The sequence below is a fragment of the Botrytis byssoidea genome (genome assembly GCF_014898295.1).
Source record: "Botrytis byssoidea strain MUCL 94 chromosome Unknown BBYS_002, whole genome shotgun sequence".
NCBI lineage: Eukaryota > Fungi > Ascomycota > Leotiomycetes > Helotiales > Sclerotiniaceae > Botrytis > Botrytis byssoidea.
This window is the reverse complement of record NW_024065843.1, coordinates 1,007,500-1,019,995: the sequence shown is the minus strand read 5'-3', so window position 1 is coordinate 1,019,995 and position 12,496 is coordinate 1,007,500. Positions and strand designations below refer to the sequence as shown.

General features: G+C 39.3%; 4 protein-coding genes across 4 annotated transcripts; 2 read left to right on the top strand and 2 right to left on the bottom strand.

Annotated features, from left to right (window-relative positions):
* Positions 1-186: 186 nt before the first annotated feature.
* EAE97_001089 (uncharacterized protein) lies at positions 187-3,010 on the bottom strand (the record flags this gene model as incomplete). Its single annotated transcript, XM_038871599.1, has 4 exons — positions 187-950; positions 1,007-2,692; positions 2,753-2,932; positions 2,989-3,010. 4 exons carry the CDS (start codon positions 3,008-3,010, stop codon positions 187-189), a joined length of 2,652 nt encoding a protein of 883 aa, XP_038737500.1.
* Positions 3,011-4,384: 1,374 nt separating this feature from the next.
* EAE97_001088 (uncharacterized protein) lies at positions 4,385-5,599 on the top strand (the record flags this gene model as incomplete). Its single annotated transcript, XM_038871598.1, has 6 exons — positions 4,385-4,482; positions 4,541-4,581; positions 4,696-4,771; positions 4,824-5,006; positions 5,058-5,193; positions 5,243-5,599. The coding sequence occupies 6 exons, from the start codon at positions 4,385-4,387 to the stop codon at positions 5,597-5,599; spliced, it is 891 nt and encodes a 296-aa protein (XP_038737499.1).
* A 3,642-nt stretch (positions 5,600-9,241) lies between these two features.
* EAE97_001087 (uncharacterized protein) lies at positions 9,242-10,261 on the top strand (the record flags this gene model as incomplete). The annotated part of the gene is made up of 1 exon (XM_038871597.1): positions 9,242-10,261. The coding sequence occupies one exon, from the start codon at positions 9,242-9,244 to the stop codon at positions 10,259-10,261; it is 1,020 nt and encodes a 339-aa protein (XP_038737498.1).
* Positions 10,262-10,599: 338 nt separating this feature from the next.
* Positions 10,600-11,911, bottom strand: EAE97_001086 (uncharacterized protein; the record flags this gene model as incomplete). The annotated part of the gene is made up of 2 exons (XM_038871596.1): positions 10,600-11,666; positions 11,725-11,911. 2 exons carry the CDS (start codon positions 11,909-11,911, stop codon positions 10,600-10,602), a joined length of 1,254 nt encoding a protein of 417 aa, XP_038737497.1.
* Between the last annotated feature and the right edge of the window lie 585 nt (positions 11,912-12,496).

The window sequence follows — 12,496 nt, the reverse complement described above, 5'->3', positions numbered from 1 at the left end:
CTCGCGTAGACGGACGAAATATCACAAGATCATCCCAATTTTCAAATAGCGTATAAATATGGGAAGAAAAACCAAAAAAAGAAAAAAGAACCCTGTTGCATAATTCCATATCCCGATCATCAAAAGCTCCGAACCTATTTCCCTGAGCCCACCCTAAATTATGTAAATATTGATACAACTATCTATTTAGATCTCCTCATGAAATCTGGGGGCTCTACCCGGACTTGTGCTGGCTGCTCCATGAGATGAGAATGGTCTAGGCGGCGCCAACTCGTCATTAAAGTTATCCATTGCTTCTTGAAAGTCGTCCTCATCATCGTCGCCACTTAAATTGTCTTCTCTGCCCTTTACTTTGTCACTAAATTCGCTAAGGCTACTCACGTCATCTCCTGCTCTTACTTTACTTCTGCCTACTCTTTCAAATTCTTCTGGTTGTTGAGTAGGAGCAACAGTGGGATTCGTTCCTGGAACAAGAGCGGTGGCATTTGCAACGTCCTTTATACTCTGTCGACTAAGAGATGTCGTACTATTATTAACACTTGCACCTGTGTAGGTATGACCACCCATAAATCCTTTCTCCTCTTTAGTAGCATTAGATTCTGAAAAGGATTTCGAGTGACGACCGGATATTCTTCCCATTTTAGATTTAAGCCAGTTCTTCACCTTGGAACCACTCTCAGAGGTTGGCGATGGGGTATTAGATGAAACTTGTTGATCTGTGTGTGCATCATCTGTAGCTCCAGATACATGAACACTGTTTCCATCTATAGAAGTACGGATGGGTACAGGAGCTGGAGCCGTAGTGGGACGTTCAGATTCGCCAGGTACGGAGGTAGGTGAGGTTTTTGAAACTGGAGCACCTGGTTCGGATTTGGTGGTTGATTTACGACGCTCCTTTAGAGCGGCCTTCTCATCAGCTTTGCGCTCCTTCTCTTCGTCTCTTTCTTGTTCTATCATATGTTAGTTTATGTGAATGCCCAGATTTTTTGAAATAGGAACAACTTACGCTTCAATTTCTTGGTAATTTCTTTTTCTTCTTTCTCTCTCATCTTAATCTCCTGCGATTTTCTCTTTCGAGTCTCTTCCTCAAGTTTCAACTCAGCCTCTCGAAACCTCTTAGCTTCTGCCTTTGTGTTGATCTCCTCCAATTGAGGCTGGATTATCTTAGCGGCAGCAGCATCAATCACACTTTGATCGACGAATTTCCCACCGCCAATATCGACTTTGCCGAAATTCTCCATTCTGGCTTTACTCTGGGCTTGAGCAGCTTCATGTGCTTTCAACTCCCATTCATTGAGTAGAGATGGAGCAACTTTGCCAGTATTCTTAAAAACTTGTTTATCCATCTCGTGAATATCTTTATTCACATTGCGCTTAGCTGCAGCATGTAAAGCATCGCGATCTCGTTGTCGCTTTTCCTCGTCTACTTTAGAGATATTGCTTGAGAATACATTCATCTGGGCTCGGATTTTGTCAGACTGATGGCGATCCTCATCATAACTGGAAGCCCGACGTCTTGTCCGACCTCGCTTAGATAACTTTGAGGATATACTTGGAGTAGCCCCATAATAATCTCGATATTCACGATTTCGAATATCCTCGGTTGTCATTCTCGCCACCGACTCATTAGTGAGCTGCTGTGCTCTTGCTTGGAGATTGTCAAAACGCATCGGGGTAGGTTCATCATCGCTATCTATAGAAAGTCTTCGCTGGCCGTGTGCTGCAACTGCACCAGATTGCGCATTGGAAGTAGCAGCACTTTGCTTTTGCTGTTGATTGTACATTTTTTTGGCCATAGCGATTGCTGAGGCTTTAAGGACATCTTCACGATTTTGGTCTTTGGCCACCTCCTGTTCGAATTGATCGACAGGCGGCTGAGACGTATACATTTCTCGCGGCATTGTTGTGAATGGTACTGATCCAACACTCTTGTCGAAGGCATTAGATTTTCGAACAGTGTTGGATCTATGAACGGCAACTGCAGCTTTCATGGCGTTACTGGGTGCATTTGCTTGACCAGGATGGGCAGCTTTTCCAGCACTGACTTGAGATTTGTGAACAGACTTTGCAGCTCTCAAAGCATTGCTTGCAGCATTGGCTTCATCCGGATAGGTTTCGGCAGGATAGTTAGGTTTCACAGTATTAGTCTGAGATTTATGAACAGACTTTGCGGCTTTTAAAGCATTACTGGCAGCATTCGCTTCGTCAGGATAGGTTTCAAGTTTTTGAGTCTTCGCAGGTGTCGAGTTTGCGCGTTTCCTGCTGCTAGCCATAGCACCAGTCGCAGCCAAAAGGGAACCCTGTCTTCCAACAGCAGTGTGCCCATAATCCAATTGCGGTGATAATGTGTTTCCCTTCTTCATAGCTTGAGTTGCGGCAGTGTTTCCCCATGCTGTAGGCTCCGGCTGCCACAAGTCGACACCTTTATTGGCTTTATGAGCCAACAAAGCCGCTTTTGCGCCATGCGCACTTGATTCTGGCTGCCACATGGGCTTCATTTTGTAATCCTTGGCTATCATCGCAGCAGCCGAGGCCGCAGCGGAGGGATCTGATTTCCAATGTTCGAAAGTCTTTTGGTTCTGCCAACCTAAAGATGCTGCTGCTCCAGCTGCCGACTGACTCTTGTTCAATCCGACGGAGGGGTAGCTTGGTAAATCTCGGGGCTTTGCGTATTTGAGAGATGCTGCTGCACCTGTTTGGGAAAACTGTTAGCGATCCTATCGTATGGTACAAAGTGGAATCGAATAATTACCAGCAGACGACAATTTATTGTCACTGTCCAGAAATTCATAGCCCGTTTTAGGCGTTTGATTATTCTGATTTGTCACGTAAAGAGCTGCTGTGGCAGCTTGGTCTTCTAGCTTGTTGGAGCTTGTTCGAGTTCGGTGCGATTTGCCTTCTATTGACGTTCCATTGGTTTCAATGCCTGTAGCTGTAGCACAGATTAGTATACATGCAGATAAGAATTCAAAGACTGCTTAGACGCACCATGGTTATTACTAGTCGACATGATTACACAATCTTTCTCCCTTCCTCTTTGTTCTCCTGGTAGGTATGATTTGTTACTAGGAATGCAAGCTGACAGAAACGATACTGGCTGGCCGTTATGACATTCAGCTCAAACAAAGTCTTTGCGAAGGCCGAATAAAGGATGAAATGGATCGAAACGGAATTAATCAATGTCGACGGATGTATATCTTGTAACCGTCGTTTCTATCGTGTCTATCGTTTCTTGACGTGAAGTTGGACAACGATAGCTAGAAAGAGCTTACTAGTGACATATGCGATAAACTTGGACACTTGGTGTACCGGCAGGTAGAATTGTTTGGCACAATACCGGTATTGCTCTGATCGCTTTATTCCGTGTACTATAATATCGTATCTAACTGAGTATCGTCTAGTTTTTTCATCATCTCTTATAACAGTGGTAGCTGAGTTCTCTTCATCATCCATGGATCGATCAATCAAGCAGGTAGGTAGCTACCTAGTAATAATTAAGCAAGAAATCAAGCTCTTCTCGAATCGCAAGAAAAGGGAATTATTGAACGACCATGGATGACGTAGTTTTGCCGTTCAGCCACACCAAAATTTAAGTGAGTGCAGGTGGTTGAGTTGAGTTGAGTTGAGTTGAGTTGAGTGAATGGTGAATGCCGATAGGTCGGCATAATCAATTTAAATGCCCAGACTGTTCATCGCAATCTTGGTGACGGGAAGGATAATAAGGTTGAGCTTGCCGTCGCTGCTCCGATAAGAAAAGACTTTCGATAAAGCATCACGAAGTTTAGAAGAATTCAACCAAGAGATATATGTGCATGTATTATATTGATGTACAACTGGGGTTATGGCTCTTGATAAGTCGTATTTCCCCAGAGATGATGCAGAATGATTGTATTTTCCCTCTTTTTTATTGAGGATCTCTAACCTTATCATGACTATCATGATCTCCAGCAGGGATTTAAATTGCAAGTACTAGTATCGACCACACCGACGCACATAATCTTTCACATCGTTTCCTTGTTTTAATGATATCGTTGTCGCTTGAAATAACAATCTCCTCAATGCCAAGGTGATTTTAGCATCTTTCCACACACGACTACATCAATCATAACCTTACAACATCCATTCCAAAAGCCTCACCTGTCAATTGAAGAACCTTCTCCAACGGAATCGAGCCTTTTGCATTGTTTCTATTTCACAATCAAACCCCTTTTTTCTGCTTCCACCCAGAGGTATTGGAAGTAACGATCTGCTCAATTACAATATTGCATCACCAAATACGATACCTTCTTTTCTCTTTGGAGTTATCATTCAGAACTTACCATCAACCATAAAATTGTTGTATCCCACGTCGTGCTCAACACTCCAACGCTCCACCAAAATAACAATGGACTCACAGCCCAAAAATATGTATGATGGACAGTTTAATAATATTTTGAATTTTCGTGATGTTGGGAAAACTATCAATGATTTCTTGGGACAAAAGTATGTACCTAGCTCCATAAAAACCATCAACAGATTGGAACTGATCTTTACCTTCAAGACTTATCAAAGAAGGACGAATATATCGCTCTGCAAGGCCAGGTGTGTACATATTCACCAGGCTATGGGGTCATAACTGCCATATCCAGGACATCGGCGAATCCAAAGTGATGAATGCTGGCAAAAACGAATTATGTTAACGAACTTACCTGGTAGATGATGCTACGATGGCAGACAGGCAGCGGATCAAAGATCATTATGGCATCAAAACCATATTGGACCTGCGAACAGTGTAAGACATCTAGCTATCAATTATCTATCCTATCTAATCATGAGTATCACAGAACAGAACATGATAAGCAAGCAAAGAAGCGGGTAGCAGATATGAGAGACCCGGTTCTCATAGAATCAAACAGTGCACTAAATGAATCGATGAAGATACCAGGAATCAAGTATCTTGAAATTAATGTGAATGGGAAAGGGTTTGAGAGAAGTTTAGTATGGCAATTATCACCTTATAGTATCATGTATGTTTTGACTACTCTTGTCCAACATTGGGAGCTGACCAAGGCATATAGAAAATTGATCGGTCTGATGGGTTTGGGATACCGTTTGGAGGCCATCGGTATTCTAGGGCGACAAGTCTTGCAACCCAGAGGACTTATAGGATTGGGATACGATACGATACATCATTGTGGTCCAGAACTAGCTGCAGTAAATCATTATCAGCCTTTTATAAAACAACACATCTAACATATCCCAGGTTCTCAGGACTTACTCTTCTCCGGAAAATTATCCAATTCTTGCCCATTGTACCCAAGGAAAAGATCGTACTGGGCTTACCATCGCCTTGATCCTATTCATCCTCGAGATACCCATAGAAGCAATATCACATGATTATCTCATGAGTGAAGAGAAATTACTTCCTGAAAGAGAGAGTCGATTGAAGGAAATCCATGAGATTGGTCTAAGTGATGATTTTGCAGGATGTCCTGTGGATTTCATCGAGAAGATCTATGAGTATCTAGAGAACACTTATGGTGGTGTTGGGGATTATTTGACGACGATTGGTTTTACGGAGGATGAACGAACGGCTCTCGCAAAGGAATTAAAAGCATAAATGCGGATAGAAAAGGATGTACTTTTGGATTGGACCTATAGAGGATGTCAAAGAGGGTGAGTGTACACTAAAGTTAATGCTACTAATTCCAAAGGCAGAAAACATTTATACGATTTTCATTTTGTACGGGCTGTGTATGATTGAACGTTAAAGAATGTCCCGAAGCATTCGCAACGTACAAAATCAAAATTATAGACTCCAGAATCCGAAATTGCAGAATGGGTCTTGTAGTGCTTGATATACTTGACCACCTGCAGGTTGCAGGTTACCGAGTAGATCAATTAAATAACTTTGTACATCAACCCAGAATAAAGATTTTGATATGCAAAATCCAAATGAGACCGTTGAAAAAAACATCCGTAATGTCCGTACATGGAATATAAGCTGGTCGGTACTCGTAATCACATCCACGCTCAGTGTGGACGGAATTCTGTGTATATCAAATTCCAGCAGCTTTTTCAAGGTTAATTATTAACGTGGTTTATCAGCATGTGGCCCATATCAGCATGTGGCCCATTTCATTTTGTATACAAAATTCGTTTCTGTATAACCGTACACTTTCTTTATTAGTCAATAGAATTTTTCAAAAATTTATTATATAAAACCTTATTTTTCAAATATTTCAAAAATCTAATTGTTTTCTCAAAATTCTAATATTTATCAAAGTTATTAAAGAAAAAGAGATTTTGTAATATAAAGTGTGATAATTTCGAGCTAAAATAAATTATTTAAAAAAGAAATCTAAATATTATAAATGTTTCATTTTTATTATGATCTTTTATGATTTTTTCTTTTAAAATAATAATTAGTTATTAAAATATAGATATTAAAAAAACCTCAATTTTAGTGTATTTTCGAAGTGGATCACATACTGATATAAGTTATATACTAATAAACCACGTTATTTAACGTGGTTTATTATCGAATAGACTATATCATCAAGTAGGCCACTTCAAAATACATCAAAATTAATGCTTTTTTAATATTTTTATTTTAATAATCAATTATTATTTTTTAGAAAAAGATTAATATAAAATAATAATAAAAATTTAGCTCTTTATAAATCTAGTTTTGATATAAGAATTTCTTTTATATTTAAAAAAAATTTGGAATTTGTTACGATTTTTATTATAAAAGAAATATTTCTATAATAACTATTATAATAATTTGAATTTTCAATAAATAATTAGATTTTTATATTATTTATATAATTAAAATTTATAATTTTAATTTTTAGAAAATTCTATTAATAGATAAAGAAAGTACATAATTATATACAAAATTCGTCTGTGTGTAATCATGCACTTTCTTTATTTATTGATAGAATTTTTTCAAAATTAAAGCTATGAAATTTAACTATATAAATATTACAAAAATCTAATTATTTATTAGAAATTCGAATTAATATAAGAATTATTATTAGAAATATTTTTTTGTAACGAAAATCATAATAATTTTCACTTTTTTTAATATAAAATAAAAACATTTATATAAAAACTAAATTTTTAGAAAACTAATCTTTTATTATTATTATTCAATATTTTTTTTTTCTAAAATAATAATTAGTTATTAAAATACGAATAACGTAGTTTATCAGCATGTAGGTTATATCATCATATAAGCCACCCCTTTTTGCATACAAAATTCGTCTATGTGTAACCATGCACTTTCTTTATTTAATAATATAATTTTATAAGATTTGAAAATTTGAAAATTTAATTATACAAATATTATAAAATTTGAAACATTTATTGGAAAATGGAATAATTATAATAATTATTATAGAAATAATATTTTTGTAACAAAAATCATAACAATTTCCATTTTCTTTATAAAATAATAGGAATTTTTATATAAATACTAGATTTATAAAAAGCTTATTTTCTATTATTATCTTTTGTTCTTTTTTTCTTCAAAATAATGATTAATTATTAAAATAAGAATATTGAAAAAGGATTGATTTTGGTGTGTTTTCAAGTGGCCCACATACTGATATGGCCTATATGCTGATAAATTACGTTATTCAAAAAGTCTTAATTTTGATGTATTTTGAAGTGGCCCACTCAATGATATAGCCCGTTCGATGATAAACCACGTTATTATTATTATTATTATTATTATTATTATTATTATTATTATTATATAATGTTGTAAAGAAAGTGTTGTTAAAGAATCTTTAATTTTAGGTTCTGAAATGTATATAGAATTCCGTCCACACTAAGCTATGGTTATGAATACAATAAAGCTCATTATTATTAATATGATTCATATACGAATGGATCATATCACCGAATGGATCACTTCATTTTATATACAAAATTCGTCTGTGTGTAACCGTACACTTTCTTTATTTATCAATATAATTTTTCAGAAATTAAATATATAATATCTAATTATATAAATAATATAAAAATCTAATTTTCATTTCAAAATTCCAATTAATATAAAATTTAATTGAAAAAGAAGGTTTTTGTAATATAAAGTGTGACAATTTTAAGCTATAATCAAAATATCTATAAAGAAATTAGAAATTAGAAATATTTCATTTTTATTATTATTTTATATCCTTTTATTTTTCAAAAATAATGAATAGTTATTAAAATAGGAATATTAAAAATGACTAATTTTGGTGCATTTTCAAGTGATCCATTCGATGATATGATCCACTCGCATATGAATCACGTTATATAATTCGAAACGCTCGTGTTCAAATCATTAATCAAATCAGAATGAATTGTCTCTGCCAGTATGTCACTCGCGGGTTTGTTGATGGACACGATGTGATTCGATTCGATTTTATACCTTTTTCTATTGGAATTGAGGTTGTACTGATGATATTGATTTCGTTGTGGAAAATGGCAAGTCTTCTTTCTTTGTAGAAGTCTCAAGATCAGATGGATATATTACTCAGAATACAACCCAGATCCAAGCATCCATAAAGTAACGATAAATACCTATCAATCGCAAGACAATCTATATCCAGCAGATTCCTCCCTCAATCCTTCCACATTATATCACTCGTCGTAAATCTCCTAATTCCTCGGCACCATCATTATCACCCCTACGTACCCGTACCTCCCTACTAGCACGCCATCTCAAAAACAAATCAAGCCTTGCCCGAGAATGGAGAATTGGCATAAACTCATAACGTAGTACCGGCCCCATAATATCCCCTTCAGGATCCTGAAACATGGAAACAAGTTATGTGAAATAAGTATTACCTTACCCCAGGAAACGGATTCCAGGATTCTTCCCGCGATGTTAATGTATTTCTGCGAATCTTTGGTAGGCATGCTGCTTGGAGGGAAATGTCGGGAATGATGGGATCGTCGTTTGTTTGGAGTCAACAGGGCTGTGGAGGCAATCCACCAGGTGGACGTTGATGGGATGGATTGATTGTATGTGGAGGAATCTATATGTGAGGAGGAGTTCTTCCCATCTTCTTGTCCGAATAGTTTTGGAAGCATCTGCACAGGTTTGCATTCGTTCGTTTTTGAATACAGTTCGTCTTTACATTCATTCATTTGTTCATTTTTGCTCGCTTTCACATCCGTCTACAATCTCTCTCTTTTCCACATTTGTCTATCAGAGTTTTGATCACCTTCTTTCCATTCATACACAGTTTACGCATTACCAAACAAAATGAAATTCACAACCACAATTGCCCTCAGCGGCCTCATCGCTTCCTCCCTCGCCGCTCCCTCCCGTCCAAATCAAGCACGCGGTCACCGCGGCCACACCCTCCAAAAGAGTCAAAAAGCAGGAGGATTTGCCCAACCCAGCGTTGGTTACCCAGGAGGGTTTGGAGGCCAACAAGGTGGTCGAGCAAGACCCACCGGTAGCTACGGTGCTGCCGGATCCAGACAATCTACTGGTGCTATAGCATCTCCGATCGTCGCAACACCTATTGCATCCAGCGCCGCAACTTCAATTGCCTCATCTGCCGTCAACAACATTGCAAGCTCCTCCACAACATCCGCTCCCACCCCCGCCGCTACCGCGCACGTCGACGACGAATACAACGTCTCCTGGGCGGGCGCCGTTCTCGACGACGGCGGCTCCACAATCTATACCGGCGTGTACACGGAATTCGTGGTGCCCATTCCCAAAAAGCCTACGCGCGGCGAGACCTCCGCCGAAATCTGGACCGTCTCCTCCTGGGTCGGCATCGACGGGTACAAGCAGAGCAGCGAGTGTGCGGGACTCTGGCAAGCAGGCGTCGACGCCTCGATCGACAGTTCCGGAAAACTGTCCTACGATGCCTGGTACGAATGGTATCCCGCCAACACCCTCGGCTTTGCGCTCACCGTCACGGCCGGGGATACCATCGCGGTGAATCTGACCTACTCGTCGTTTACAGAGGGAACCGTCACGATGGAGAATAAGTCGACCGGGAAATCCGAGACCAAGACCGTGACCTCGACTGATCAATTGTGTGGACAGGCTGCTGAGTGGATTATGGAGGATTTGAGCATCGATGGATCGACCATCGGATTGGCGAACTATGGAAACGTGACGTTTAGTAATGCGTATGCCACTACCAAGGAGGGAAAGAAGGTGGGCCCCACCGGTGCGAATATCATGGATATTGAGACGACTTCGAAGGAGATCTTGACGAGTTCGTCGATTACTGAGGACAGCGTTATTGTGGCTTATGTTTAAGCGTATGGATGTAGAGGTGGATGAAGAGGTGAATGTAAGATATTCAAACAATCTTAAAGTTTGGATATGAGATTGATCATGATACTGGAAGTTCAAAACCATAATGCCTGGAGCATTTACTGGTTACAACTCGCAATATCATTTATTCTTTGTATATATATAAAAACGCTTTAATATCGAGTCTAATCTAAAACTCTGATCTATGGATACAACCCAAAGTAACGCTCGCTAAAGATTCCAATGATCCTACTCCTACATGCTGCAAACAAAGTATCCCCAACATCTACCATTCCACGCCCGCTTGATGAGTCGATGAAACAAAACATATTATTCCAAACTCATCCCCAAGTACGAGCCCACATGCTACTAGACAGCCCCGGCAATCTTCGCAAATCCTCATCTACACTCGTTTCTCTACTTCTTGTCGTAGGTAGAGTCTCGGTACTACTTTCATTTGCCGATTCACTTAACACCCGTGATCTGCTCGAATCATCCAATGGCGACAGTGGTCTCATGGTACTTCTCCACTCCGCTCTCGGCATTCCAACTACCGTTCCCAAGCCCATGGCGTGGCCCATTGCTCTCACAATCGTATAATCATCATCTGACTCAGTTCTACCTGAAGCGTTATTATCACTACTTGTTGGCTCTCTCATTTCTGCTCTTGGCATTCCAATCACAGATCCTAGACCCGCGGACACTCCTACCGCTGCAGCTACAGAGCTAGTAATTCTCCTCTGTCTCCTAGACACTCTTAAATCATACCGACTAGTATAATCCCAGTTGCGCCATGAAGGATCAATTGATGGTCGAGTAAGGTGAGAAGTTTGATTATCCCTGGGTCGGTGTGTCAAGTCGTAAGTCGTGATATTGGCATCATAAGTGCGGCGTATAAATCCCGGCTCAACTACAGTAGAGGTAGGTGTAGCTGGGTGACCATGTGTAGTAGTACTAGGTCTAACCGGAGGTGGGCGAACACTAATCTGATTCATTTCCTGGGCCACTAAGTTCCCAGCCTCGGGCAAAATATTGTTCAAATGACCGAATCTAGCATTCCATCTTTGTAGTTCAAATGGAGAGGTGATCTCAATACTGTTAAGAGATACTGATCGAGCTATAGGAATAGGTGCCATAAGCTGCATATTTGCGGGGCTACTCTGCGACTCGGTGGAGTGGGAACGCTGTCTTTGTTGAGCACGTTGGATCGATTGCGGTGGATCGAGGGGGAGAATCCTGTTGCGGCACATGGGACAACTATCCTCCTGGACAAGCCAATTTGCCAAACAGATATACCCAAATTTATGACTGCAAGGCGTGACGACTATGGAACCTCCATGTCCGCCATCAAAATCCAAGGAATCAGAGCAAGAATCGTTCTCATCTGCATCAACTTTGACTTTTTTGACTGCAGAAGCTCGTTAGCATGATTGTATAAATGTATCTAAAGATGGAAATCCCCGCACAACTCTCGAAACAGATGGGACAAGGGTCGTCTTCATCTTCATGATCCGTTTCCCATTTTTGCAAAGCGGCTACAACCTTGGTAACCCGAAGATTGCTATTCGATACTGTTTGGCGACGTGTTTGAGACATTACGATTGGAGTCAGTGGTGTTGCTTGTTGTACGGAAGATTGAATGTTGCCAGCCATATCAAAATCTAGGAAGGTGGTTTGAATTCAGATATTCCTAAATGTTATGAATGTAAGAATGCTGTTTCTGACTCTCTCAAGCTAGTCTAAAGAATGTAAGATACTTTTGAATAAGAGTATGATCAAAAAGATTGTGAAAAGACAGTGTTTGGGTGAAAGATATGTAAATTGTAGAGATATAAAAGTGGCGAAGAGTGTAACTGCCTGCACCTTCCGAGTTGAAGACCGATGCATCATGGTTGCCATTTGGCTTCACATGTTGCACTTTCCCTATCTCGAATCTTATGAGAATATAACCATAGATGTTGTCTTGATAGTAAAGACATCGATGAATGATAAGAAATAAAGTGTACACCAAGACACAAGCTGGAAAGACTGCCCGTTTGTCAAATTTGAAATGAGACATTCAAATATATTACTGGTTTCTTAAGAAAATAACTAGAAGAATGTCTAACAGTTTGTTTCTAGATTACCATCGTTTTCCCATAACGAAATCTTTCGAACAACATTGCTTGGATTGGTTCACTGAACAGTAACTCTCACTCAGAGCTAGGTATGTTTGATTTTGGAGTCTGGTTTATTAGG